Source organism: Mauremys reevesii, linkage group 3 (assembly GCF_016161935.1).
Source record: "Mauremys reevesii isolate NIE-2019 linkage group 3, ASM1616193v1, whole genome shotgun sequence".
In the NCBI taxonomy this organism is placed as follows: domain Eukaryota; kingdom Metazoa; phylum Chordata; order Testudines; family Geoemydidae; genus Mauremys; species Mauremys reevesii.
Genome location: NC_052625.1, coordinates 1,388,564 through 1,416,438, shown reverse-complemented (window position 1 = coordinate 1,416,438; position 27,875 = coordinate 1,388,564). Strand labels below are relative to the sequence as shown.

The following is a 27,875-nucleotide window of genomic DNA, read 5'->3' as shown; positions in this document are numbered from 1 at the left end:
TTCCCACCTATCCTTGCCCTTTGAAAAACAATTTTAGCATCATTAAGCTAAGCTACAGTCACAATAATCAAAACTACTAGCTTCATCAAATTCAACACTTGTCCCTTCAAATGCAAATGGAGCCAATTATCTTTGGCTTATTGTTCCTCTTCTCGAACAAACACCACTAACAAATAAGAGTCCCATTCATATTCTGCAAAGTTGGCAAAAGTAAATATAGCACAGTGGATTGCTACAGAGTTTATTTTTAAAACAATAAAGAGTGAGCCCACTGTAACAAAACAACTAACTATTCCACTACACACTAATCGGAAAGTGTTTATTAGGGGTCATAAGAGAGCTTTATGACCAACAAGTTTTGTAATTATATTTGGTGGGATTTCCAGGGAAGCTATAGTTACAAACAATTTCTACACATAATTAACCACATTTCTGATTTTGTTCAAAACACCAATTAATATGATCTAAGAAAAAATGATTAATAAGACCATGGGAGAATCTGTTTGCTGGGGAGCTCATCACCCCACGGTAAGGTCAATAAGATAGTAGATTTCTTTTTTATGATTATAAAAGAAATTACTGTGCTCTTATTACAAAGAAAGGGGAAGAACAGTCTAGTGCAGCGGTTCTCAAACTTTAGCAACCCGAGGACCCCCATTTTGATTTAAATTTGTTCATGGACCCTCAAGTCCCCCACTCAGCCCCAGGCCCCGCCCCCCACTCCCAGCATATCAGAGGCCCTGGGAGGGAAGGGGAGGAGTTGATTAGCAGGTCCAGCAGATCCTCTTGAATACCCTCATGGACGCCCAGGGGTCCACGCACCCCAGTTTGAGAAACACTGGTCTACTGGCTAAGACAGAGGACTTGGATTCTATTTATGCTATGCCACAGATTTCTTGTGTGACCTTGGGCAAGTCACCTAACCTCTCTGTAGATCAGCATTATTTTCTACTGAGGTGTTGAGAGATTTAATTCATTGAGGTTTGTAAAGTGCTTAGATTCTTTGATGGCAGACTCTATAAAAGTGGAAAGTATGATTAGAGAAAGCCTGGATCATGCCAGTTTATAACAGCCAAATTTCCAACTATCTAACTCTCTGAATAGGATAGTTCTATTCAACGTATTAAATAGAGAAGTTTGTAAGAAACCAATAACAAAAAAAGTCGTATTTATAGACACCCATAGAGAGTCTATCACTTTTATGCACTCCCTTTAACTAGCTAGTCAGATAGGCTATTTTCTGTGCAAGGGAGAAACTGTTGGTTTGAACAGCACCTAGAATATGATTAACTGCATTAAAAAATGAAAAAGCAACCAAGAAAAATGATACTGATAGTTGTGTGTTGAAGATTCCTGAGAAGGAGCCAGACACCCACACTTTTATACACCTATGTCGCACCCAAGGCCAGTTAGAGCTGTTGAAACCTCCTTAAGCAAGTTCTAAATGCTTCAGCAAAAAAAAGAAGAGATTGCAATTTGGCATACATTCCCATGGTGTTGGCTTTATTCTAGTCAGTCTCACCTATGAGTATATCACTGAGAGGGCTCAGTCATTACTTACTTCTCATCATTTGCAAATTTAATTCCACTCATTGTGATAGTGTCAAGGAAGAACCAGTCAAATCCAGGGAAGTATCTATATATCTGAAGAAAAAATTGTAAGTATATGAATATACATATTCCACTGAACAGCAGGAAAGACTCCTGCAGGGAACATTCCCACCCGGAATAAGAGAGTATTATACACTACCAGATATCACATTGGTCATTGGAGTATATGCAGCCAAACTCACAGGTACCGCTGCAGAGACACTTCACTGTTTGTCATTGTTTTGGCTACTAGTGCACAGTCATGGATTATTTAATCGCCAAATTCTCCAAGCTAACATCAGCATTACTGCTTGAGTCCTCTTGGATACCAATCTGCTGCTGTTTTACCCAGAATGTCACAAGAGCTGCCACAGGCCTGGCCACATTAGAATCATAGAATCTCAGGGTTGGAAGGGACCTCAGGAGGTATCTAGTCCAATCCCCTGCTCAAAGCAGGACCAATCCCCAGACGGATTTTTGCCCCAGATCCTTAAGTGGCCCCCTCAAGGATTGAACTCACAACCCTGGGTTTAGCAGCCCGATGTTCAAATCACTCAGCTATCCCTCCCCCCACATTGACATGGCCTGCGGGTTTGCTTATTTGAGTGTTGGTCACCTTTGTTGGGTGTCAGAGCAACTTCACCATCAACCCTGGGAAAAGAGAAGTCTGGCTGCTAGGAAGAGATTGACCATAAGGAGGTTCACCCAGCTGTCAGGTACCTGGCCTACACGGGAGAGTCACTGGCAAGTAGCCAGGTTATGAGTTGTGGCAAAGCTTTCAGCCCTGCTGTTCCCATGGAAACCACATGGCTGCACAGTGGGTGAAGTGTTTCCAGTTGCACTCCCTGGGCAGGTCTGGTCCTGGGATGTACTTGTAACAGCTACACATGGCCTTGTGGCCATGAGGATTGGTAATTATTTTAGCCCAACCTTCAGACAGCTGTACACCTAAATGTGCATGCTCCTTTGTGCACTCCTGACTTAGGAGTATAACACCGCTAATGTGCAGAGGCCAGCTGGATCTGCGTGTACATGTGCGTGTACACAGCTCCATGCCTCAGGCAGAAGTGCACTCGCCATTTTAACTTCTTGGTCCAGCTTCTCCACCACATTCAGCCGGCTCAGAACTGCACTGGTTGGCTATGAAATGGAATAGCACTGCTTTAAAAGCCCTAAATGGAGTATACCCGGGCTGTATTTGATGCTCCTTCGAGCCTCCTCGGAGCGGTATCTGCACTCACTGAGAGAGCGTGCCAGTCATGCCTTTCGTCAGCAGGGGACTATGCCTTTGCACTGGTGAACCCTGTGGTGGGGAACACTCTCCCCACGGACATAGCCAAATTGGTCTGTATTTCTCACCCCTGGCTTTATTACTTTTCATTCCCAATTTTCCTTTTCTTGCATCAGACTCCAAATATGGTTGTTAATTATACTTTATTTCATTTGTAAGGTGCATTGCTACAAAGGCATTTCGTGCCCTACAACAACACACACTACCAGTCGCTAGGGGCTTACAGAACTCACTCAGGGGTGCTAGTACTGCCCATGAGGAATTTGTAAATGTGTTAGTGTTTGTGACTAAATACGAGGTAATAAAAACCGAAGTCTGTACTTGCCACTGAAAACGGATGGCTTTTTGCTTCTTCGCGTATATTAGTAAATGGTGATTCCAGTATGAGGGCATCTGGAGGAGTTTCTGAAACAGGAGCACATAGCACAGCCCATTAAAGCACTAAACTCAGGTGAGTTAAGACAAAGCAGAGCAAATAGACCAGAAGTGGCGCCACAGCGGGGCAATCTTTATATGCTAGAGACGCTACACGACAGGGTAAATGCGCAAAGTGAGACAATATTCTCCTCTCAGATGGAGTGACATGAGTTACCCATTTCCTAACGGCTGAAAAGGTGTCTAAAATAATTACATGTGCCTCAGATCCTCCCTTGAACCACTGAGTTATGGCTGGGAAACTGTGCAGCACAAATGTGCATACCGAGGTCACGGTCAAGTTCATGCAGCCATTTTAAAGAGCTGTGATGAATACGGGAAAGCTCTACAGCTGCATTCTTGGAATGGCATAGAAGGGGTGTCTAAGGTAATTCAACCCTTACGAAAGCTGCCAAACCAAAAGGTAAAATACTCCAACTAGCCATAAGACAGTGAAAGTTCTGAATAAATTTAAATAATTTTTGGTAATACCACCATCGAAGTAGCGTGCCAAAGCTCACACTGAGGGATGCCATGGTTTGCATTGGGAAAGGCTTACATAATACTAAAAGATACATTTTGGGGAATTATGTTCCAAATAAGAGTATATTATACAAAAGCATAAGATACAATTACGTTTGCAGTAAAGTCAGACCAAGGTAATCAAGCAGCAGCTAGGGCCATAAGTGCAACTTGTGCCACACAGCGAGTGCCCCTGTCTCATTAGCCTTACCTCTTTCACAAAGACGCCTCACTAAATTTGTTGCAACTCTAAAAGAAAAAAAAATACATTTTGTGTTAAATCAAGTGTTTTCATCACTCACTGCTAAAGAACCGCAGCAACTCAAAGCATAACATACTGTCACTTGGAAGATCCAGCTCTGAGACTGATCTCAAGACAGCTGCACTTCAAGCCAGTGTCAGGGTTGGAAGTGTAGGCAACAGACAGTGAGTGGCTCAATTGACTGATGTTTTGCAGTAATTTTGAACACTCAGATACTGGACAGCCTTTCAGAGGGCTTAAAGAACACCTCAAAATACTTCCTCCTCTTCCCTACTGCTCTGTTTTATATGACTGGAGATTAAAGGAGCTGCTATTCAGCGAAATTCCATTTCCTTGGACATAGAGACAGCTGAGAGATGAGTCACATTTAATAAGATGAAAGATTTTTCTTAGGTTCAGATTGAGGGTATGGCTACACTTGCAGCCGTACAGCGCTGCCGCGGGAGCACTCCCGCGGCAGCGCTTTGAAATGTGAGTGTGGTCGCAGCGCCAGCGCTGGGAGAGAGCTTTCCCACCGCTGCAGGTACTCCACCTCCCCGTGGGGATTAGCTTACAGGGCTGTGTTTACACTGGCGCTTTGCAGCACTGTAACTTGCTGCGCTCAGGGGGGTGTTTTTTCACACCCCGAGCGAGAAAGTTGCAGCGCTGTAAAGCGCCAGTGTAGCCAAGGCCATAGAATCTGCCCTCCCTAGTTCCTCATGCTTAAGGCTTTGAGTCTTTCACGGAGGTCACGGATTCTGTAGCTTTCTGGGACCTCTGTGACTTCCGCAGCTGCAGCGGCTGGTGTGGCTGATCTCAAGACTGCCTGAGCAGCTGGGATGGCCCTAGGGCCAGTCACACTGGTCCTGGGAGCTGTCCGGGAGCAGCAGTGGCGGAGCCCTGGGCCACCCCTCAACCAGGAGTAACAGCGTCCACTGGAGCGAGTATACCCCTACCCCACCCCAGCACCTAAGATTTAGTTAGGGTATTTTTGGTAAAAAAGTCACGGCAGGTCACTGGCTGTGATTTTTTGGTTATTTTCCATGACTTGTCTGGGATTTTTACTAAAACTACCCATGACTAAATCATAGCCTTAGTCATGCTCCACACGCTCTCCTAGCACGACCAGGATTCCCTCACTGAAACCTTCAGTAGACCCCATGCCCCTCTTTTCACACATTGCTCCTCAAAGGTTCTGCTTCCACAGGCTCTCCAGCCTCTTACTGCCCACAAACTCTCCTGCGCTGAGGTCACCAGTCTCTCTGCTGGCTCCCATTACCACTGAGCTCCAGTGACACACACACACTCTGGAATAGGTAACTGCTCTGGGATGCACAGCTCAAGAGCATGCAAATGTCAGCTCACCAGGCAAGTTGAGACCTTAGGCCTGGTCTTCACTGCTATAAAAGCACTAGGCCTGATCTTACCTAGTTTACCTCATAATCTTCATTGTGTGTTTGTCATGGGACAGCTCATGCATATTAGTTATCGCAAGGTAAACCACACACCTTTTTCAGCAGTGCAGATAAGGCCCTAAGGGAGGACTGTGGGGTGAGTGGAGGGAGAGAAGATGGAAGCTTACAAATTTCAGATCAATAAACGCTTACTATTTAATATTCACACTTCACTGGTACCCACATGATTTGTGCAGCAGCAGGCATTTCAGCAATTCAGAATCTGTGGCAATCTGAGTGCGCCAATCATTTATAAAAATACAGCTGGTTATTAATTCAAGGCAGCACATTTTCAGACAGGAGAGAGACACAGAAATATCTGAAGTGACAACTGCTTTTTACTGTATGGGCAGGGTTCTGGCAGGGTGTTTTGAAAAAAATTCCCTCCCGCTCCCCCTCTTAAGACCAGACATTTATTCTCTCTTGCAAATATAAAATATCCCGGTACTTCCATTGCAGGCTTTTTCTATCAAACTACACACTATGATAGTCCAATGTCTACAATGGTGACAGATCTGGGAACACAAACCTGACAATGTACCCATTCCTGTCGGGTAATTCCTCCTTTCAATTCTGGGAAGAGCTCTGCAATGTTATTAACAAAAGTCAGCTCTCTCCAGAAATTCACTTAGTTCTGAAGTGCCACACGTTAAATTTGCAGGCAGCTTAATACAGTGTTTCCCAAATGGTGGGTCCTGACCCACAAGTGGGTTACAGGAAGGGTTGTCATGTCCAGGGCCAGATTAACCCATCACTGAGCCTTGACCTAGGCGCACACACACTTCTCCCAGCCCTGCTCTCATGAGAGGGTGTACGAGAATGAGCCGGCCCCACATTCACCCCTTAGAAGTGGCTCCTGTCCTGCGGGGCTGGGTCCGGTTCCCTGGTAAAGGCATCATGGTCTGGCACACACGGTCGCAGCACCACTCAGGTTTGGCCTGGCCTTCCCATGACAGGCGAGCAGCCACACCAAACCTCAGTGGGCCAGCCTGTGCGACAGGAGCCATGCTGAGGGGTGAGTGCAAGGCAGGCTCACTCTCCAACTCCCCCTCCTCTCCCTGAGGGGGTCTCCCCTGCCTGCAGATCAGAGTTAGTGTCCCGGCGCTGGGGTGGAGGATGCGTATATGCAATGGTGGTCGCAAAAGACGACAAAAAGCAGTTGATTTGGTTGCCTTAAGTCAGTGGTTCCAAAACTATTTACTATGAATCAATAGCCAGACCTTGTCTTAAACTACTTCACAATCAGCATCCTGCCAATTAAGGCAATGCTTCCAGTTTTGCTGCTGCTTCTAGCTTTTAAAGAATTTTTCATACTTCATTTCTACAAGTGAAATCACCATTTTAACGGCTTAATTGCCCCAGTGCTGATCTGTAAATCATGCATATGTGCAGTAAGTTAGTCTGAGAAATATTTTCTAGCTAAACAAAATTTTACCCTTTCAAGAGTGTATAGGATGGAATCCAAGGGGTATGGCTTAAAAAAAAAAAAAAACACTCAACACGCTGGTATAAATGGGTGCAACTTCACGGTTATCCAGGGAACTGTGCCTGCTTACACCAGTGATGATTTTTCCCCACAATCTGCCCATTATTTCTCTCATTACATGATGCAATGCTGATCTTACTGCCTTCTAATTTCCAATCCAGTGCTCTGGAATTCTAGGATACACGTTCTATTCACTATCCTATTTCCTAAATTAAAAAGAGTAAAAAAGAAACTACTTTGCAGCGATTAAATTCAGATACAGACACGAACCAGAATGGATTATAGCTACTATCTATAAATGGCACTACATTTGTCAAAGATCAACATAGACCTACTTTGATTATTCTAGAGAGCTGCCATCTGAATTGGAGGCTTACCCTGTGCCTAAGGAGTGCCCCCATATATAGACAGGATTGTCTCCACTTCTTGCTTTTATCCAGTCAAAAACGTGAAGTGCATCATAGGTCATTCCTCTCTCTGAGGGAGTGCCCACAGAATCTCCCCACCCTGAAACACAAACATTTTAAGTCACACCTAAGCCATCCAGCAAAATAAGGCATTTCTTATGCCTTCATCACCAAGCTGCATGCCCACAACTGTGAAGGCATCTGAAACATGAGAATATTCCTGCTTGCTGTATTGTACCTGCACACCAAAATAAAGCTGGAATGAAACACAAAGACTGGCACAGCACAGTGTTTCAGTGTATCTTGCTTAAAGCCTCAGTCAAGCTTCTACTGTTAGAACTTGGCTACTGCCAGTTGCCAAGCAGATTGTGGGTTTGGTAAACAATGAAAGCAAGAGTTGGTGCTCCTGTTGGAAGCTAATGTTCCAGTATCCTGCATTTCTGGTTCCACTATAGGTCAGTTCTTGCATGCAGAACGGCCACTTTCAGGTCTTAAATGCCTCTCCTCAGATTCAGATTCCAAGGCCAGAAGGGACCACTGTGGTCATCTAGTCTGACCTCCTGTCTAACAGCCCAGAGAACTTCATCAAAATAATTCCCAGAGCAGAGCTTTTAGAAAAACATCCAATCTTGATTTTACAATGGTCAGTGATGGAGAATCCACCAGGACCCCTGGTAAGTTGTTCCAATGATTAATTCACTCTCACCATTAAAAATGTATGCCTCATTTCCACTCAATTTGTCTAGCTTCAACTTCCAGCCATTGAATCATGTTAGACCTTTCTCTGCTAGATTGACGAGACCATTATTCAATATTTGTTTCCTATTTAGATACTTATAGACTGTGATTAAGTCATCCCTTAACCGTCTCTTTGTTAAGCTAAATAAATTGAGCTCCTTGAGTCCATTACTATAAAGCATGATTTCTAATCCTTTAATCATTCTCCTGGCTTTTCTATGGACTCTCTCCTATTCATCAACATCCTTCTCAAATTGTGGGCACCAGAACTGGACACAGTATTGCAGCAGCAGTCACACCAGTGCCAAATACAGAGGTAAAACACATCAGCAAGAGTAAGGAACAAAATTTCAAAACATTTTAGAGATCAAGCATCCAAGAGGGGGGTACAAGCTGTGCAGTAGATTCTGATGAGACCTTGTCCAACAGCGTTGCTGCTGAGCTACAAGAGGTTGTTACTCAACAGGTGTTTGATATTGGTTCATAGATCAGAAAATCAGTATAATCCATGGCCGACTGTAAGTAGCATATTTATAAATATGGCTTGGGTCAAATCCATAAGCATCCCTCAACAAGCTAATGTAGGATTATACACCAACCCAGTCTAAGATGTTCACTTGGTTCTTTTGCGAGTTAAAATTAAAAGACTATGACAAGGAATTTTATGAGCTTTTGGAAATAATTTACATTTAAGACTTTTCCCCTTGAACAGCCAGTATGAAATGCTCTGAAAGGGCAGCAACATGTTACTAGATCAAGCCTGGAGAAAAGATAACATTCAGTTTGTGTGATTTAGGAAAAAAAGAGTCCTGAGCTAAACCAGACTATACCCTGCACCACTTGTTAGCAGTGGAAATTGTATGGACTTCCCTGCATTACTAACAGTAGATGTAATGGACATTTTGCTGAGCAGAGCTCCAGACATTCACTTGTTGCAAGGCCAGTGGGTGGCATTCCCAATGAACTGCTTTCAAAACTTGCCTGCTGGGAGTACAGCAAGTTGGGGAGGGTAGGAAAGAAACCTATAGATGTCTGAATTTTTTAAGACAAAATCTGAGTTGTCAGAGAATAAATTGCGGCAGCAGTGTCCATTCAATCCCTGAGTTGCAGTATGGTCCAGTGATTAGAGCTCTCGCCTAGAGCTGGGCAGACCTGGGTCCAATTACCTGCTCTGCACAGTCTTCCTGGGTGACTACAGGCAAATCACATAGCCTCTCTGTGCCTCAGTTTCACACCTATAAACTGGGGATAATAGCTCTGCCGTACCTCAAAGGGATGTTGGGAGAATAAATACATTAAAGACTGAGGTGTTCAGATACTATGGTGATGCGGGTCATATAAGTACCTGCTTTGAGAAGGGGAAAAGGTAGTAAGATCTCTTGGTTTATGTGCTACACAGGGAAAGAAATCAGAGAAACACTGGAGAAGGTAACGCATTCTACTGAGATTTTAAGAACTCAATGAAAATTCAAGAAACGTCTAATTAGTAACAGCTTCTGAAACTGTCAAAACAGAAGTTAGCTGTAAGATCAAAAGTAGCAGTTTCCAGATAAGACAGACAGAGCCAAACACAGCTTCCTAATAAATAAACAAACACTCACCTCGATAATCAAATGTGACTACATGGTAACCAAGGGAACTTAGAACCTAAACAGAAAAAAGGAAGCATTTAACACAGCGCCACAAACTGAGTAACAGCTGTACTATCACTTAAACGTCACACCTAGCAATAGAGAACTTTGTTCCACAGCACATGTTCTAATTTATGGCATCGACCCAACATCCAGAAGAAAGGAATATACAATGATCCAGTCAAGGGCTTGCACACACCCAATTATTTCAGATTGTAATTTTGTTTCTTTTTATTTCCCCAGCCTCAGAACAGAAAGGAAGAATAGTCCCATGGTCAGGGTGAGGGCCTGGAACTCATGACACTTGGGTTCAATTCCTTGCTCTGCCACAAACTTCCATGTGCCCATCGGCAAGTCACTTAGCCTCTGTGTTCCCCATCTGTACAATGGGGACAATACGGTTATGGTGAGGATAAACACCCTAAAGACAGCTAGGTGCTTGGCTGCTATGGTAATGGGAGTCATAGGAGTACCTAAGATAGACAGATCATTCCACAGAGGCATTTGTTCTACATGTGCTCCCAGAAGAGTCTGACCATTTCTTTGTCACCCTCCTCTAGTTTTGATCACTACTCTACATTCTTCCCGATGTGATGGCTTGAAGCTTAACGTCACTTTTTGCATAGCACCAGTAATAAAACTACAAGAGGAACCACTCAAAAGCCTCAGTCTTTTTAAATGTTCCCTTGAAGCATGAATGTTGTCTTTGAGACTGTAAATACTCACTCGCTTGGCTTTATAGTTTGCCTATAGACAGTGTCTTAAGGAAGCATTATTTTCATCTGTATGAACACCAGCTTTAACTTCTGGAAAACAATTGACAACATCTTGCCTTGTTTGTATCAGTGCAATCTGAAAAATCAAACAAAAATCCAAAAGGAGACAGATATCATTCCAGCTACAGCCTCTCTTCTGGAACTATTTTACCAATAGGGATTTCAAAATTCTGCGGCTGTCTACACCACGCCGCAACCTTTAGATTGTTCATGAAACAGGACAAAGGCTGCCTTATTTATATTATTCAAATGTACAGGCTGTTCCTACCCAGCTGATACATTGAATATATTTTGTGGATGCTTATGAATGTTTAATGACATTAACATGTATGATAGATCAGAAGAGGTTGTTTTAATTTTTGAATGTTTTTAACAAGCTCAAAAGTCTCCTCTAAAATATATTGTTTAGAAAACTGGTCTGTTATCATGAAGATTTACATTTATGCCTTAGCACTGATGACCCTCGTAAATTCTGTTGCAAACAAGTAAAAAATAGCCACATGAACAAAGGAATTTGTTTTTAAAATGCCTTAGCAAAAGTGATGTTAAAGTTCCAGATCTTGATCACTGTGTACCAACTTACAACATTTTAAAGGACCTGCAGTGGGTAAAGTCTATTTTGGCATTTTTAGGTCTTGGCTACACAAGAAAGTTGGAGCAATCAGGGCAACTCCTTTGTGTGAATACTTTGAAACCAAGAGTGGCCTGTTCTAGTCATCAAAGCCAGGCACATGGCTATTCGCTTTACAAGACCGATTTACTCTGGCACATTCAGCGTGGCGCGCTGCGGGAGAGCGGGTAAAGGAAAGGCTGGCTTTATACATTTTTCAAGAACTGTAAACAGAACCTCTTTGCTATCATGCCCCTGGATGGTACACAAGACAATGTCTTCCCTACAACTGTTTGTGCTTGTGTCAAATAAATATGTAGTGCCAAGACACAATGCTCTTATTGTTTCAATTACTGCTGTGAATAGGACAGGGCTGTGATACGCAGAACAAAGAAGCCAGGATCAGCTCTCCAACACCACAACAAAGGTCACCAATAAAACAGGGCGACAGTAATCACGTATAAGGCTATGATTGCGTCGTGGAGGTTGCGGAAGTCACAGATTCTATGACTTCCAGAGACGTCCATGACATTGGGGCACCACAACAGCCCAGCTAACGTGGGACCCCTGCAACTGACCAGCCGGTGCGGGCCCCCAAACTCCCCAGCTGCCACAGGCACCAGGGGGACCCCGGCAGGTCCCCAGCCCTGCAGGGTGACAGGGGATTCCCTCCCCACCTCCCAGCCCTGCGGGTGGAGGAGGACCCCAGAGCTCTTCAGTCACCCCTGGCAGCAGAGAGACTCTGGCAGCTGCCCTCCACCCCCCATCTCCCAACCCCCACAGGCAGTGGTGCCCTCCAGCTCCCAGCCCTGCAGGGTGGCAGGGGAAATCCCTCCCCCACTCCCAGTCACTGCATTCAGCAGGGCAGGGTGCTGGACCCTCCTCATTTTGTCAGAGATGTATTTAGTAAAAGTCAGGGACAGGTCAGAGTTTCCGTGAATTTTTGTTTTATTGCCCATGAGCTGTCCATGATTTCTACTAAAAATATCCGTGACAAAATTGTAGCCTTAATCATGTAGCAATTGCTGGCTACGTTTCTTTACTTAAAACTAACCATAACAGAGCCATGGACAGCCCTTGTTTGACTATAGGGATGGCAATCTCTGTCGCTGGATGTGTGTGGGAACTGAATTCCCTTTTCCTAAATAGTGTAATTCATAATCATGTAAGTACTAGGTGCCTATATAGTACTTTTCATCAGCTAATCCCAAAGTGCCTTAGAAATTATTATGGCAGGACACCAGGGTGTGTTTAGGGAAGAGGCAGAAACTTAACTTCAACAGAGAACTGTCAGTGGATATCGCAGGTATGTCCCCACTCCCACATCACCATCTTTCATATTGGTCTTAGCAGGTACACGTCTAAGGATTTGCGTTTTCTTCTTCCCTGGCACCACCACCCAACTACCGGTGCTGAGAAGGGATGCTCCCCTCCATTTCTCTCTCTGTCCACTAGCTTACTTATTGTTGTTTCTCAATTTTTCTAGCGATATCCTTCATACCCCACCAAAATAATCACCCCCGTACATCTGATGCTCATCTATTTTCCATGCAGCAGAGTGACGTTATCTTGATCTCGTTACTGCAACCTGAAAGATACACCAAGTTGCTCAGAAATTTGTAATCTGGGCAAGGGAAGTTAGGGAAAACTACCTGAACTGCTCCATCTTTTCTAAGCAGCTCTGGTATTTTCCAGACTCTGGGCAGCTCCACTGATCCTCAGAACCTACAGGCATCCCCAAAGAAAGGGGCCAGAACCTAGCCAATTTGAATTTGCTGCTACATGCACTTACAGAGGTTTCTTTTTTACACACCACTGACAAATGGACCAAGTATAATTTGAGTCCAGCTGTAGCAACGTATTTTAGATGAACTGACTGAGGAAGGCAGGTTAAGTGGCTTGTCTAAAGTCATACAGTAAGGCAGCAGCAGAGCCAGGACTAGAACCCAAGTGTCCGGACACTCAGTCCTCTGCTATATCCACTAGACTACGCACAGGCTCTATTTATTCAGTAGCTATGGTAAGGTTTTTAAACAGATATTGCCTGCGCTTCTTGCTCAAGTACACAATAACTACAATGCTAATTTGTCCGTTTGGGCAAATGGAAAATGTTTAACAGTATCCAGCGATCCCCAGGAAACTAAAAACTGAGATGATATTTTCATTACGTTCTCTTTAAACACGAGGTGCCATCTTGCCGAAACTCAGTTGATCTTTGTTTTGGAGGAAAAGAAACAGTCATCTGCCTCTTTTGAGTTGCCAAATAGCACTGGAGAAGTGACCTGAATTAAGAAGGTTTTGCTAAAGGGAGTTTCACAGGATAAGCAGCATGGCAATCAGATCATTTTACAGGCACCAGCACTCCGATACCAATTATAAAGGGAAGGATATAATTTATAAATCCAGGAGATAATACTCACAGGCTTGTCACTAAGGAATAGTAGAACTATGGTTCGTTTTATGGAAAAGTACAATAAGACCAGGATATTTTGCGATGACAGGTTTAGTGCTTTTATTTGCTCAATCTGTGTAACGCAACAGTTTGGAGGAAGCATGGAGTCACTTACCTTGTAAAGTTCCACACGGTGATCCCCTCCTCTGTGAAAGGAAATTTAGGGAAAGAGGAGGAAAAGACATTAGTATTTAAGCTTCCAAAGGCACATATCTTCAGAGTTGTACTTTTTTCCTCCAGGTCTCTAATTAAATATGGACAAATGCTGATATTCTACAAACATACATTTTAAATACCTTACCTAACTTCTTGGCCATTTACCTTGAGAAGGCAACAACCCTTAGTTTCACTACTGGACAACACAGCAAGCATTCGTTCCAAACACTGTCTTCCTGCCCAACTCCCACAAACAAGTAATAACATATGCTGAGGGAATTCCAGGTCTACCAAGAAAATGAAAGTTTTCGCTGGTTTGTGACACGCACCCCAAAAAACCCAAGAGGCAATGAGCCAAGCCAACTCTATCAGGAATGATTTTAAAGTTAAATCTCAACTTGTCCTTCACCTTAAGATTTCAGTATTAGCAAATCATGTTGCTACTCCATGGCAGAATCTCCAGTGAAGTAGTATTAACAGATTTGGCTTCAGATGCTGCACTGATGTAAAAATAATGCAGAAATATCTAGTTCAGGGGTAGGCAACCTATGGCACATGTGCCGAAGGCAGCGCACAAGCTGATTTTCAGTGGCACTCACACTGCCCTGGGTCCTGGCCACTGGTCTGGGGCCTCAGCATTTTAACTTAATTTTAAATGAAGCTTCTTAAACATTTTAAAAACCTTATTTACTTTACATACAACAATAGTTTAGTTATATATTATAGACTTATAGAAAGAGGCCTTCTCAAAATGTTAAAATGTATTACTGGCACGCAAAACCTTAAATTAGAGTGAATAAATGAAGACTCGGCACAGCACTTCCGAAAGGCTGCCGACCCCTGTGCTACACTGTGAATACAAGGTTGTAGGGAAAAAATGGATTATCAGAAACAGCATGATCATATAATTGACGATTGTACTGTAATACATATGCACAAAAGGTTGCCAAAGTTGAGTTTGCTCATGCCTTTCATGAGTTCAGAGTGCTTAGCCTTGCAAACTTATCTTCTATTGCCTTAGGTTTTTGTATGGAATACGACACTGCTAAAACAACAATTTGGACAGAAAAATGAGCCCTTCCTGAGATGAAAAGGCTATTAAGATGCAATAGAACCTTCATTACCAGTACAACCAAATCAGGGGTCTCTGCTTTACATCACTATTGTAACCGGAAGTGTACAAAGAACCTTAATAGTATTCCATAGTCATACTAAAGCAGGTCAGGAGACAGCTTTGTTATAATTATGTTTCCTGTAGTGTAGACACACACTCTAAAATGGATGTTGGCTTTGAAAGTACATGAGTGTTAATGAACTCTGAAATGTGCCAATACACTTTGGAATATACAGATTGATGAAAAGGAGAAACACACACACACCCCACCCACGGGAAAGTCAAAGAGCTACAATACACAGCGATAGGATGGTAAGCTATTCCACACATCTGATAATGGTTTTTAGCACCCCAGAACAAAGCCCTGAGAATTTACACACACAAATAGGTATTGTGACGGGTTAGATCACAGAACCACCCCTCCCCCTTGGGAGCTGCCACCTTCTGTGCCAAGACTACTTCTGCCCCTGCTTTCCTGCCCTGGCAGCTTAGGACTTCAGTGCCCTGCCTGGTTTGAGCCAGACTCGCCAGCCTGCTCCTTGGTTTTCCTTTCCTCAACATTATGAAATTATAAAATGAACTGACGGCAGCAGCTGGCATTCACGTTTCAACAGCATATAAGGGAAGTGTCATAGCCAACTTCTCACCGCTATTTTCATACCATCATTTACATGGCCAGACATTTGACAATGCTGGAAATGAATGCTCCCTTCCCTCCCACACTTGGCCCAGTAAGTTCAAAAGCCTCTTGCCACTCCGAGAAGCATAAGGAACACTCATCCTGTCCCTCTCATATCCAGACCTCTGGATGAAGGAGCATGATAGACAATGCATTGGAAAGGCAACTGATGACAACTCATTCCAGCAGTAAAACCAACAATAGTCAGTTCTCCCTTCCCCACACTTATTAAATCCAAAGAATTTCCATTTTTAAAAACAGGTGTTATTTTTTAACCCACAGAAACAAACTGCTCTGGCATTATTTGGCCCAATTTTGCAACCCTATGTAAACAAGAATACATAAAATGGAAGAAGTGCTATCCCTCTTTATAGCTGATGCTTGTTCCTTACCTAGTTCCTGCATTTCCATGCAAGTAAAGGATTACAGGATAGTTGGATCCCAAAGTGTCCTCATACCACGGCTGGCCTTTGCTTTGAGCATCTTTCCATAAGGCTGCAGGAACTGTGTGCCTAGGTACGAAGACAGAAAATTAGTATTGCTTGGTTACTCAACTTTTCACACTCTAGAGCAGAGATTAGTTTACCTCAGCAGGACTCAAGTGCAGCCGGACACATGTAATGCGCAAATTAATTTAGATATCAACTAAGTCTTTGAAACAGCAAACACTACATGCTACGGAACCATACTTTTCAATCCATTTGTGCTATACTATAGCTCAGCGGTTACAATACAAGTAGGTAGAGTCAGGCCAGCTGCCGTGATTTTCCCCATCTAGCTTGGGAAAGCTCAAGATTCAGCTTCTAAAAGTAGTCTTCACCAAAGCTCTCCTTTAAGGCAAAGGATAGGAAAATGTATCCATGTCTTGCCTCAAAATTTCCTTTTTTGGAGTCATGAGGTCGACAGATCCATGATATTGGGTCCTCTGCTCTATACAGGCTTAGAGGTAGACCAAACTTGTCAGCGGTCAGGGAGGTGTAGCTCCACCTCTGAGCCAGCTGAGACATTTTCATAGCCTCGGAAAAAACTAAGCACTCCCTGGGTGTGTCATCACTTCAAAGAAAAACCCACAGCACCAAGTCTCAGAGCCCAGCTCAGGACTATGAGGCTAAAAATAGCAACTTTTGACATTCCGACTTGGGCTGGTGTGTCTACACTGCTATTTTAATCTCATTTATACTATCTGTATCCCATGTGATACAGTAATATTTAAGTGTTTTCTCTGTAATCACCAAACAGGAGAGAAGGATGGATGGAAGAATAATTTCTTGTGTTCTATGGAGCCTGGAGTTAATCTTTAGTATGAAGACAGGGTCAGTTCAGAGTGCTACTTTAGCCTTATGGAACATGCAGTATTGAGGCTCAAAAAAGCTCCTAACAAACTGCTATGAGACATGGCTGTCATCTGAAAAGGCCATTTTAATGGTTAGAAAGTAACGGGACATCTTCACAAGTGGTTCAAATGAAGGGCCTGTAGTGATCCTGAGAACCAAGTATGATCCCACAGAAGAACTTGATGCACATCAAGAGGATGCAGAAGAGATGCAGCTCTCGTAAGAAATGCTGGACATCTGGGTAAGATGAAATTCACTACTTGTCTATTGCACTAAGCATAGCAGACAAAGCAGCAACTTGGCCTTTGAAAGTCTGAACTGCCAGACTTAACCAGAATCCATTTTGAAGAAATCTGAGAATATGTCACACCAATGCAGATGTGGGGGGTGAGACCCTGCTCCTAGCACCAATGGTTAAAGCTCAACCAGGCCCTTGAATTTGCTGAATTAGATTTATTCCTGGAAGCTAATTACCTCTTTGGTTTAAGAGGCTCTGTTCAAAAATCAAGCAGTTAGTTTAAAAACCTGATGCATGACTGGCCCTTGTAACAGCATATCCCTTCTGGATGGAAAGCAGATGGGAGGACTTGGTACCATGTAATGAGATCAGCGAACCAAGGCCTCTTGGCCACAATGGGGCTACCAGAATTACCAGTGCTGCTTCTTTCCTGATCTGCTGTAGCACTCTGGGGAAGAAAGGCAAACATCAGTCCCTTCTGGCCATCACTACAACAAGGCATCTGTTGCCTTGGCTCTGTGATCCCAAGAGAATAATACTGAAACCTTGTGTTTCAGGTGGGAGGCAAGCAGATCTGTCGCTGAGAGACTAAGCATATGTCTACACTTAAAATGCGACAGCAGCATAACTGTGCCACTGTAGTGTTTCAGCGTAGACATTATCTACACTGATGGTAGGGTTCTCCTGTCAACGTAGATAATCCATCTCCCTGAGAGAGTCAGTACCTAGGTCGATGGAAGAATTTTTCCATTGACTTAGCACTGTCTACTCTACAAGGAGACTTAAGTGAGCTTAACACCATTCAGGGGTGTGGATTTTTCACCCCCCCTCGACTGAAGTAGTTAAACCAACCTAATTTTCTAGTATAAGCCTGCCATAAGTTTCTTTACCAGGAGATGAAACACCTCTGGATGTAGTTCCCATTCTGGATGATTTAACTTCTGCCTACTGAGCCAGGTCACCTGTAACATTCCATTCTGCCTTGGATGTGACGGGAGCAAGTTGATTGCAGATTGTCCTTTGCTCAAGTCATCAGGAAGTGAGTTCCTCTTTGAAGGAGCGTAGACCTTCTTCCCTTTGTCTGCTGATGTCTGACAAGACTGACTAGTGTTGTCTGTCCTGATCAGGATTTGAGATAAGCCCAGCTATGGAAGAAGAGCCCTGAGACCACATTGAACCGCGCTGAGCTCTTGCCAGTTTATGCTGTGCTTGTTTTCGTTTGGACCAGATCACTTGGCCAGAACTTGACTCCATATGAATGACCTTAGAATCTTCCTGGGTTGAGATACCTTTGCCACAAAAGTGTAGGCAGGGACAGGAGGAAGCTCTGCAGTGGCCTCATGTGAGCACTGGCCCACTAAGAATATCCACACAGGAGACCACCAATCACAGAAGAGACAGAAGCATACAAATGGGAACTCCCCTTGAGAGGCTGACTGTTTTCATAAGATTTCTCTACTTCTCCTGTCTTTCCTGCAACAAGCAACTTTGTAGAGGACCAGGCCTGTTCCCACTCAGACACAGGAATACTCAGATCCTTAACTGATTCTTTCACAAAACTGTGGCTCTGCAGCATCCTTATTGCTTTGGTGGCACAAAATGACAGACTCCAGATGAGGGCTGGATAAGGTGGCCACCCAGGAAGGGGGAACATAAACCCCGTCCTTTCAAGACTGACATTAACATTACTAGCAATTTCATAAACGTTTGCAGTGCTGTTGCTAAACCAAACGGCAAAGACTCATACTCGTAACGTTGAGTTCTGACAGCAAAGCTTAGGAAGCATCTGAGAGATTGTCAAATTCGGATATGGAGATAGGTACACTTCACATCTACTGATGTGAAGCTAATGTGCCATCCATCTGTCTTGAAGTTTGATTTTATTGTATGGCTCTGTTGAGATACTTGATGTCGACAAGTGCTCTGAAGCACTCTGATTTTTTTTTTAAACTAGAACAATATGGCATAAGAAAGAGGTATCTCAGACAGCCACAAAATGCCTCCCCTTGATCCTCCTCCTCCCCGCTCATGGAGAGGAGGACATTCAAAGGGAGTCATTGGTTATCTGCTGCATTGGAAGATAGGGGTGGGCTTATGCTCATGGCAAGGAATAGCCCTGAGGCACGGCAGGGCTGGGCGGGGAGCATGCTGTGGAACGGTGGAAAGGGTTAGCCCCAATGGCCCCTTACCAGGTTCTCTTTCCTCTGTCTCTGGCTCCCTGCCACCACCACCGCAGTTGCAGGGGAAGGGCTGGGCAGCTACTGCATGGTGAACAGACATGGCTGAGAGAGCAGGCTCCAGAGGCTGGATGGAAAGCCACCCCATCCCATTGTACCGTGCTTCAACCTACACTCCCATGCACTGTGGTCGGGGGAAAACAAGGGAGCCACCGTTTGCTGTTCCCTGGAACGTTGCTGTCACCTGCACCAAGATCAGGGGATTTTGCCACAAAGGTGCTGCCACTGCTTGCAGGGAGCTGTCCTGTGAGGAAGGGAGACGGGGTAGGAAGCCCTGCCCCTGCCTGGGCATTCGAGAAAGGCCTGGGTCTCCAAGAACAGGCACAGACCACCATGCAGGCCCTCAATCAGCAGGGAAGATGCAGGAGACAGCGGCTCGTTTCCTCTCTCAACCTTTCCTGCCAGGCTGCGTTCCGTCTGAGCAAGGAAGGGTACAGAGAGAGTCCCAACTACCAAGGAGAAAGAAAATCCTCTCTGCCAATAAAGACAGACCCTGACTGCCTGGTGATTTTAAGCCATATTTTCCCCCCTTCTTTTTTTTTCTTTAAATTTGCTCTGCAGAAGGAAGGAGCTGGTCTGCCTGCAGCTGGAGAGGCAGACAAAATCTGGCAGTTTCTCAAAGGGGGAGCCACATGTCCCCGTCTTTGACAGGTTTGGTCTATCTGGAAGGATGCACAGACCAGACTATCCAATGTCATGGATCTGTGGACCTCATTACAAATAAAGAATTTGATGTTATAGGCTAGGGGTCGGCAACCTTTCAGAAGTGCTGTGCCGAATCTTCATTTATTCACTCTAATTTAATGTTTCGCGTGCCAGCAATACATTTTAACGTTTTTAGAAGGTCTCTTTCTATAAGTCTATAATATATAACTAAACTATTGTTGTATGTAAAGAAAATAAAGTTTTTTAAATGTTTAAGAAGCTTCATTTAAAATTAAATTAAAATGCAGAGCCCCCTGGACCGGTGGCCAGGACCTAGGCAGTGTGAGTGCCAATGAAAATCAGCTTGTGTGCCGCCTTCAGCACCCGTGCCATAGGTTGCCTACCCCTGTTATAGGCTATTATTGCACCATTCAGAAGAGGATACTCCTTCCAATCAGTTCAAGATTGAAAGACCACCCCCCATCCTATCACTGTATCAGTGTGTTGACACACAAACTACAGTGCAAATTCAAACTGACTCTCAGGATTCATCAATTTGACTTCACTGGGTGGATCATTAAAAACTAGCCCCATTTCACCTCACCCCCCAGGAGCTGATACAGTGCCTAACCTTTCTTTAGCTGGTTGCTACTCTTACATACATCTCAACTCTGTAGTGAGTATCAGAGGGGTAGCCGTGTCAGTCTGTATCCACAAAAACAATGAGGAGTCTGGTGGCACCTTAAAGACTAACAGATTTATTTGGACATAAGCTTTCGTGGGTAAAAAACCCACTTCTCCATGCATCTGAAGAAGTGGGTTTTTTACCCATGAAAGCTTATGCCCAAATAAATCTGTTAGTCTTTAAAGTGCCACTGGACTCCTTGTTGTTAACTCTGTAGTGATCTCTCTTCCTTTTAAGCCAGAGGGAACTTTCTTCATAGTTATAAAAAAATTGGAAAAAAAAACAAAACAGGGGCAATGAGAGAGAACAGAAAGCTATCAGTAGAGGCAGATGTTCAAAACTAACTCAGACTAGTCACCTTGAAAGCTGACCAGCTCAAAAAAAGTTTATGCAGCACCAGTCACATCTGTAAGCCTCAGATGACTCACTGAGAATGCAAGAACTACCTATAGTTAAGCATCTTAAATTCTTCTTCATGAGCTAAAAAGTATCAACTGAAATTCAGTTTAAAAAAAACAAAAAAAACCAATACTGATTTGGGCTGGTTAGAAGGTGAGCAAAGCCTTTTCATTCCCCCCACTCTCTAGAGAACATTTCTCCTCCCACACTCTGATCCTCTGTTTCTACCTTCTGCTGCACTGATTTTACAAAACAGAAGAACATGCACAAGACATGGATGATGAGCAAACCTTTAATTCACCAGCTCGCCTCTACATTCCAGGGACATAACCAGTCTAGCAATGCAGAGCAACACCTTCAAATTTCCAAATTAGAAAACTTCCCTGCATTCATGATCTGTCTATGTTTCACATGCTGCTAAAACTTAGTTCAGTTGAGGTCCAGAGATTTACATACCTTTTAGCATGGACTCTGCCCCTAAGCTGAGAAAGATACAAACATGCACAGATGAAAACAAACTACGGTCATGACCATTGACTAGAAAGACAGTTGTTGAGAGACAGGGTTCTGCACTGGGATCCAAAGTACAATCTCCACACTAAGGATGCAGAGGACATGCTAAGGGATGTCAGGGGGAGCATAATCCTACATACCAGACTCCAATGGTTACATCCTCCTCTGGCTGAAGGTAATAATTATAGGTGTGGTTTAAGCCTTGATCCTGGGGCCTTTTCAAGTCAATGAAATATGGAACCCTCACTGAAACACAAAGGAAAGAGTAAAAGATCAGAAACTTGAACTTTTAAATTCTATTTTATTGCAAGTCAACACTGCTAATTGCAGTGCAACTCTAAAATCTGGCCAAAAAACTGCAACATGTTTGGAGAATAATTTTACATTTGTCTGTTGCGTCAGAAAGACCTTTCGTCCCAGGTGAAAATGGGTAACTGGCAACAAGTACTGGGAAGGTATAAGCATCAAGGAGGGAGAAGAATTGCTCAGAATGGTACAAACAGATAAAACTAGAAGTAATGGGATGAAATGATGAAAAAGGAAATTCAAAGAGTTCTTCCTGATATTCAGCCTCAGGGTGGAAAGCCATTAAATTGGGAGCAGTCTTTCAAGTGGAAGCCCTGTAACTTGAGACATGTAAAAATTAGACTGGGAAAAGCATTGTTTTTTTAATTTTTATATTTACATAAGAACGGCCAAACTGGGTCAGACCAAAGGTCCATCTAGCCCAGTACCCTGTCTTCCGACAGCGGCCAGTGCCAGGTGCTCCAGAGGGAATGAACAGAAAAGGGAATCATCAAATCTCACACACACGCTTTGGCAGGGTGGACTGATTTAAATCAAAATGATTTAAAAATCACTGATTCTAATCACCATTTAAGTCAGTAATTAGGAAACTTTGATTTAAGTAATTTATTTTCTTTTTTTTAAGCATTTGTACTTTTTAGTTATTTTCCTAAAGAAAGATAGTCATTCACTAGTAACCATTAAAACATGTTAATTTGCAACTAAATATATGCTTCACATTACATTTGATGCTTCTTTTTGCTAAGCAGGAGGATATGCTAGATCTATACACAATTTTAATTATATTAGGAAATGGCAATTAATACTTTTTTTCCCCTAAGTGATGAATAATGTTTTACTTGTAATTTGTATCAAATTCTATTTGGATGGAAATTCAATTCAAAATACACAAAACAGCATTTTTGTTTATTAGTTAAATAAAACTACTTCAAGTTTGCTGGCTACCAAAGGAAAAATATTTATCCAAACAGGTTTTCTATTTAAAACTAACTGATTTCTTAAAGAGACAAGGTGGGTGAGGTAATAGTATCTTGTACCGGACCAACTTTTGCTGGTGAGAGAGACAAGCTTTCGAGCTTACACAGAACACTTCTTCAAGGGTGGGAAATGTGACACATTTGTCCAAATTTTGTCTTTTCCTCTAAGGCAAAAGTTTCCCAAAGTGTAGGTCATGGAAAAAATGTAAAAGTTTTACCAAAAAAAACGTTTCTTTATACATAACATCAGCCCTGGAATGGTGTTTCTCTGAAACGCCACCCTATTGTAACCTGAATACCCCAATTCGTGGTTCAGTGTAGAAAGAGGCAGGATGTAAGGGAATGCAGCTAGCTATTAAAGCCTCTGCTAGAAGAGTATTTAACCCATACCTGTGCATGTGCCTAGTTTACCTTATACCACAACACACAAAAGTTAAGCTAACAGTTCAGGTTGCTCCATATTAGCACAAGACCTCGGTATCACCATGGCTTCTGTAGGCCAAGCACACTGCACCCACCAGGGGCTCCTTGCATTCTTCCATCCACCCCACCAAACTCCCTGTGTACCACCCTCCCATTCCCCTCTATTTCAGGGACTCTATGACCCCATTCAACTTCTTACCCGGGGCTGTGTGTGCAGCGCTATTTCCCCCTTCCTCAGGTTTCTGTTACCCTCCCAATCACCCACCCCCATGGGCCCTGCTTTCCCTTCCCTGTCTCCACTCCCCTCATTCTGGGACCCACCCAGCATCCACCATCACCACCAGTCCCCTAGTCCTCACTAGGTCCCTGCCTCCTCATCCTTCACCTCCACTACACACACCCCTCCACAGTGCCACCCCATACCTGCTTAGTTCATAGCAGTGATCATTAATCAAATGTGAGGCTGTATAAAGAATGGAACTGAAAATACTTTAACTATGCCAGCATCATTGCATTAAATCAATGGTACACCCTCACACTTTCCGTGCTGTATTTGGGTTTGGTCACCCTAGCTCAACGTGACATAACCAAAATAGAAAGGATCCAAAGATGTATGATAAAAATTATCAGAGAGGCACAGACAAACTACTGGGTTAGGAGTGACTGAAAGGGTTAATACTGCATAGACAGAAGAAGTTCCCCTCAGACAGGTATTCCATAATTTCCCATTACAAGGTCTCTTGTGCCTCTCTCTGAAGGACCTGGAGTTAGCCTGTCTAGGGCAGTTTTGTCAGTACAGGTGCTAGTCAGGGGTATGGGTGTGGTTGGGAAACAACCCCCTCCCCACCCGTACTCCCACATATAGGACAACATAGCTCCGCTGACAAAATCCCTTGCCTCGATGCAGCTCCCAGAAGAATGCTTCTGTCAGCACAGCTAACCTTGCTCGGGAAAGCAGTGTGACTATGCCAACAGAAAAACTCCTTGTCAGTATGAGCTGCGTCTTCACTGGGGCTCTGGTGGTCTGGCTATGCTGGCAAAGCATTTGTAGCAGAGACAAGGCTTGAGGCAATACAAGACTAAGACTGCTGATCTGATAAAAATGGAAAATCCTATGTAGTATTTGCAACACTTGAAGTGATGGTGTAAATGTGCCACTGATGAGTCACTGTTTCTTCTGCTACAGCCAGTATATTCTCCTAAAAATGCTTTTGGGTGAGGAACTGCAGTCTGGAAGACTAATGCACTGTTGACAATTTCAATTGTTTTCAGCTGAAACAGAATCTTGATCATCTGAATGCTCTCCATATGCATCTTCAATAATCCCTTTACAGATTACATTCTACTTTGTTTCCTTTTCCCACAAGTATAGTCTTTGATCATTTCAGATTAAGAGGCTAATTGGAGTTTGGCTGCTGTATCCATATAAAAAAAAAAAAAACATACTGTTACTCACAATTAGCATTTAAGCCATAAACTTGAAGAGGCTACCTGCCTCATAATTCTCAAATTATATAAAAAGGCATATCCTTCACAAACCATAACTGGATAGGGGGGGAAATATCACATCAGTTAAACAAATTCAGAGCTTCTTAAATGCACCCAAGTGTTTATTTGCTAATTATTTTGGGCAGCTCCCACCAGGGAATTTTGATGGACACCAAAAATACAGCTCTCCACATATGAAAAAGCAGCCAACAACCTACACCTTATTTGGCTGAAGTACAACAGCCAAAGGATTTTTCCAGCTTTTTGGCACAGGACAAAGTAGGGGAAACCAACACACATTTGTCACACATGGGTACAATTGTCAGACATTAACATACACAAGTAGGTAGACAAATACAGTGTCTGATTTGCTAAAAAAAAAAAAAAATTAAAAAGCAACTCTGGCAAAAAAATAGTCCTATTAGCTTCACTTTTTAAAAAAATAGAGAGAGAAAAAAGCCATGAATGCTTACCAAAATTTAAGAAGACCAGCTTCACCTGAATAGCAGGACAAATTTTTACTAGAAATGGAATGGCTATGTATACTCCCAACAACCATATTAACAACTTCCGTAATCGGAACCACAATCCATATCGCCTGTAAGAGAGGAGAAAAGAAAAATATGATGCCTGAATATGGCTTTGCTTTATGAAGCAAATTTCACTATCAATTCTCACTGGGAACTATGAGTGGTTAGCAGGCCACTTAGGTGCTTAAGTATGGATTTTGATACTTGACTTTATGCAGTCATTCCTTAAAAAAGGACAGCATATTTCTCGAATATACATGCACATAAAGGAAAAACAAAGCAGCCATATTATTTAGACTGATGACACATCAGGACAGGACAATAAGAGATGCAGCCCAAAGAATGGAACAGAAGATTTCCACAGCTTTTATTTTTTCTGCTGACTTTCCAGATTTCGGAGTCTGTGGTGGAGAGGAGGTAGTTTGCATAATGCTGCTACTCTGATCTTTGCTTGAAACATATTTGAGTGCATTTCTTGTTGGAATCATTAAGAGCCAGATTCTGATCTCAGTTACTTTGCTGTACATCTGGAATAACTACGCTGAAGAAAGATACACTGAAGTCAATGGAGTTACACAATATTAATTGCAGTGTAATAGAGCAGACTCTGGCTCTAAAACAGCAAGCCCCCGGGATTACACAGTTGTTTTACTTACACACACACACACACACACTTTCATTTTCTAAACAATGATTTGTTATTTGTTCATTTAACTTGTATTAAACTCACTTGGGTGTATCTATAGTCATTTATTTTACTGAGTCCAAACACATGCCAAGCACCTTACAGCAGAGTGCTATAGTCTTTTATCCCTGCCCTAAAGAGCTTACAATCTAAATAATACAAGAAAGAATCAACAAAATAAAGGGATGGGGGAGGAGAGACAATGGACAGGGTAACAAGATTATTCAAGGCATAGTTTATTATTTATTAAACTCTGATAATTATGCTTGGCACTGTACTAGGCACAGAAGACTACATAGTTTCTGCTGTGAAGAACATGCACTCTAAATAAGGTAATCGTAAAATAAATCATCACTGGTGCCCTTTTAAAAGAAGAATCAGCCTTTATATTCCTAGATCAGTAAAAACTACTCCTTTAAGTTTTTCTGCCTTAATTTTGATAGTTTTCCTGTACCTGACATATCGTCTAATGGGAGTTTAAGTAGTTTTCCCTCCAACCACCTTCCCTCCCCATAACACTTAGTCAAATTCAAGACCCAGAAATTTACATTTTCTTCCTAGGAATGAATTTCTGACCTTGATCGTTTCAATGGGAATACATATTTATAGGAGCACAGTACTTCAACAATTCCTACTTTTTCATTATCAGTAGATGAAACTCCTGTTCCCTCTTACAGCTGTGTTAGCTCTTAAGTACAGGAACATTTAATTTTTGTCAGTGATACATGTAGCTGTTACTCTGAAGATGAACAAGAACAGATCTTTTGAGTAAAGTGTTGCCATTTTTCCAAGGTCACTTTTAAAAAAAATAACCAGACTTAAGGCATGGAAGACAACATGACAAGATAAAAGCTATATTCTGCCCAATTAAGAGGATATTTATTATTTAATACAGGAAATATTTATTTATAAATAACAGGAGGAGAAAGGTTTCTTATATGGGGTCTCTGATAAATCTGGGCTGAGCTTTGAACAGCTTTAAAGTAAATACAACTTCCCATAAAAATTTTACTTATATTTGTAAACCATTTTTTCCAAAGTATTTTCTAAGACGATACCAGCTCCAACAAATAAGATCTTCAGATCCTGAATATCTTCTCTCCCAAAACAAGTTTATTATTAGACACTAAATCAGTATATATAGTATTGCATTTATAAATACTTTATTGATGAACATCCACTAGCCAGGTGCAGTGAAGAAACCAGCCCTGACCTTAATGAGTAATGCCTAAAATCCAAATAAAATTCTTCATGCCATTCAGGTTTCCTTGCTCTTTACCAACAGATTGTTGGTATATCAGCTTTACAACTAACTATGTTCAGCATACTGAGGACAAAGTGTAACTAGTCCTCAGTACCTGGGACTGTCTGCATATGAAAGCAGAGGTCAGTTATTACAATATGCAAGATGCTATTAGTTTCATATTAGCTGTTTATAGGAGCTGACACAGGAAATGTGCCCAAAGCAGAACTAAAAGCCGTAACACTGAAAGACTGAGAAGAATCAAATCCCTGGATCTCTTTTCCAGCTCTGTCACTCAAAATGTAATTTTAAATATTCCTCCAACTAGCCCATATCCTGAATGGTTCAACAGAAAGCTACTTTAAATTCTGGGTCCTCCTGTCCAGAACTCTGCAATGAAGATGTGAACAAGAAGCAAAACTTCCATTATTACATTTCCAAGCCTTACCACCAGTCGCCATATTCTCTAGATATTAGGAATGAGGAAGGGAGGGAGCTGGTGGGGGTAATGTGGAAAAAGGAGGGAAGGGGAATGGTAACTGAGCAGGGGAGTAGGCATTAAGTTGGCCCCAAAACACACACACTGTGTCGACATCAGAGCATAAGCTCCA

At 42.7% G+C, this 27,875-nt stretch overlaps 1 protein-coding gene across 1 annotated transcript in view; it reads right to left on the bottom strand.

Moving 5' to 3' along the window:
* Positions 1-27,875, bottom strand: part of ABHD12 (abhydrolase domain containing 12, lysophospholipase) — a 52,609-nt gene that overhangs the window by 8,698 nt on the left and 16,036 nt on the right. The window contains exons 2-10 of the mRNA XM_039530351.1: positions 25,280-25,404; positions 21,753-21,858; positions 15,954-16,073; positions 13,728-13,758; positions 9,745-9,790; positions 7,376-7,505; positions 4,029-4,066; positions 3,207-3,286; positions 1,562-1,644 (exon numbers count right to left, since the gene is read on the bottom strand). Coding sequence (XP_039386285.1) covers positions 1,562-1,644; positions 3,207-3,286; positions 4,029-4,066; positions 7,376-7,505; positions 9,745-9,790; positions 13,728-13,758; positions 15,954-16,073; positions 21,753-21,858; positions 25,280-25,404 — 759 coding nt within the window. The remainder of the gene's footprint in view (positions 1-1,561; positions 1,645-3,206; positions 3,287-4,028; positions 4,067-7,375; positions 7,506-9,744; positions 9,791-13,727; positions 13,759-15,953; positions 16,074-21,752; positions 21,859-25,279; positions 25,405-27,875) is intronic.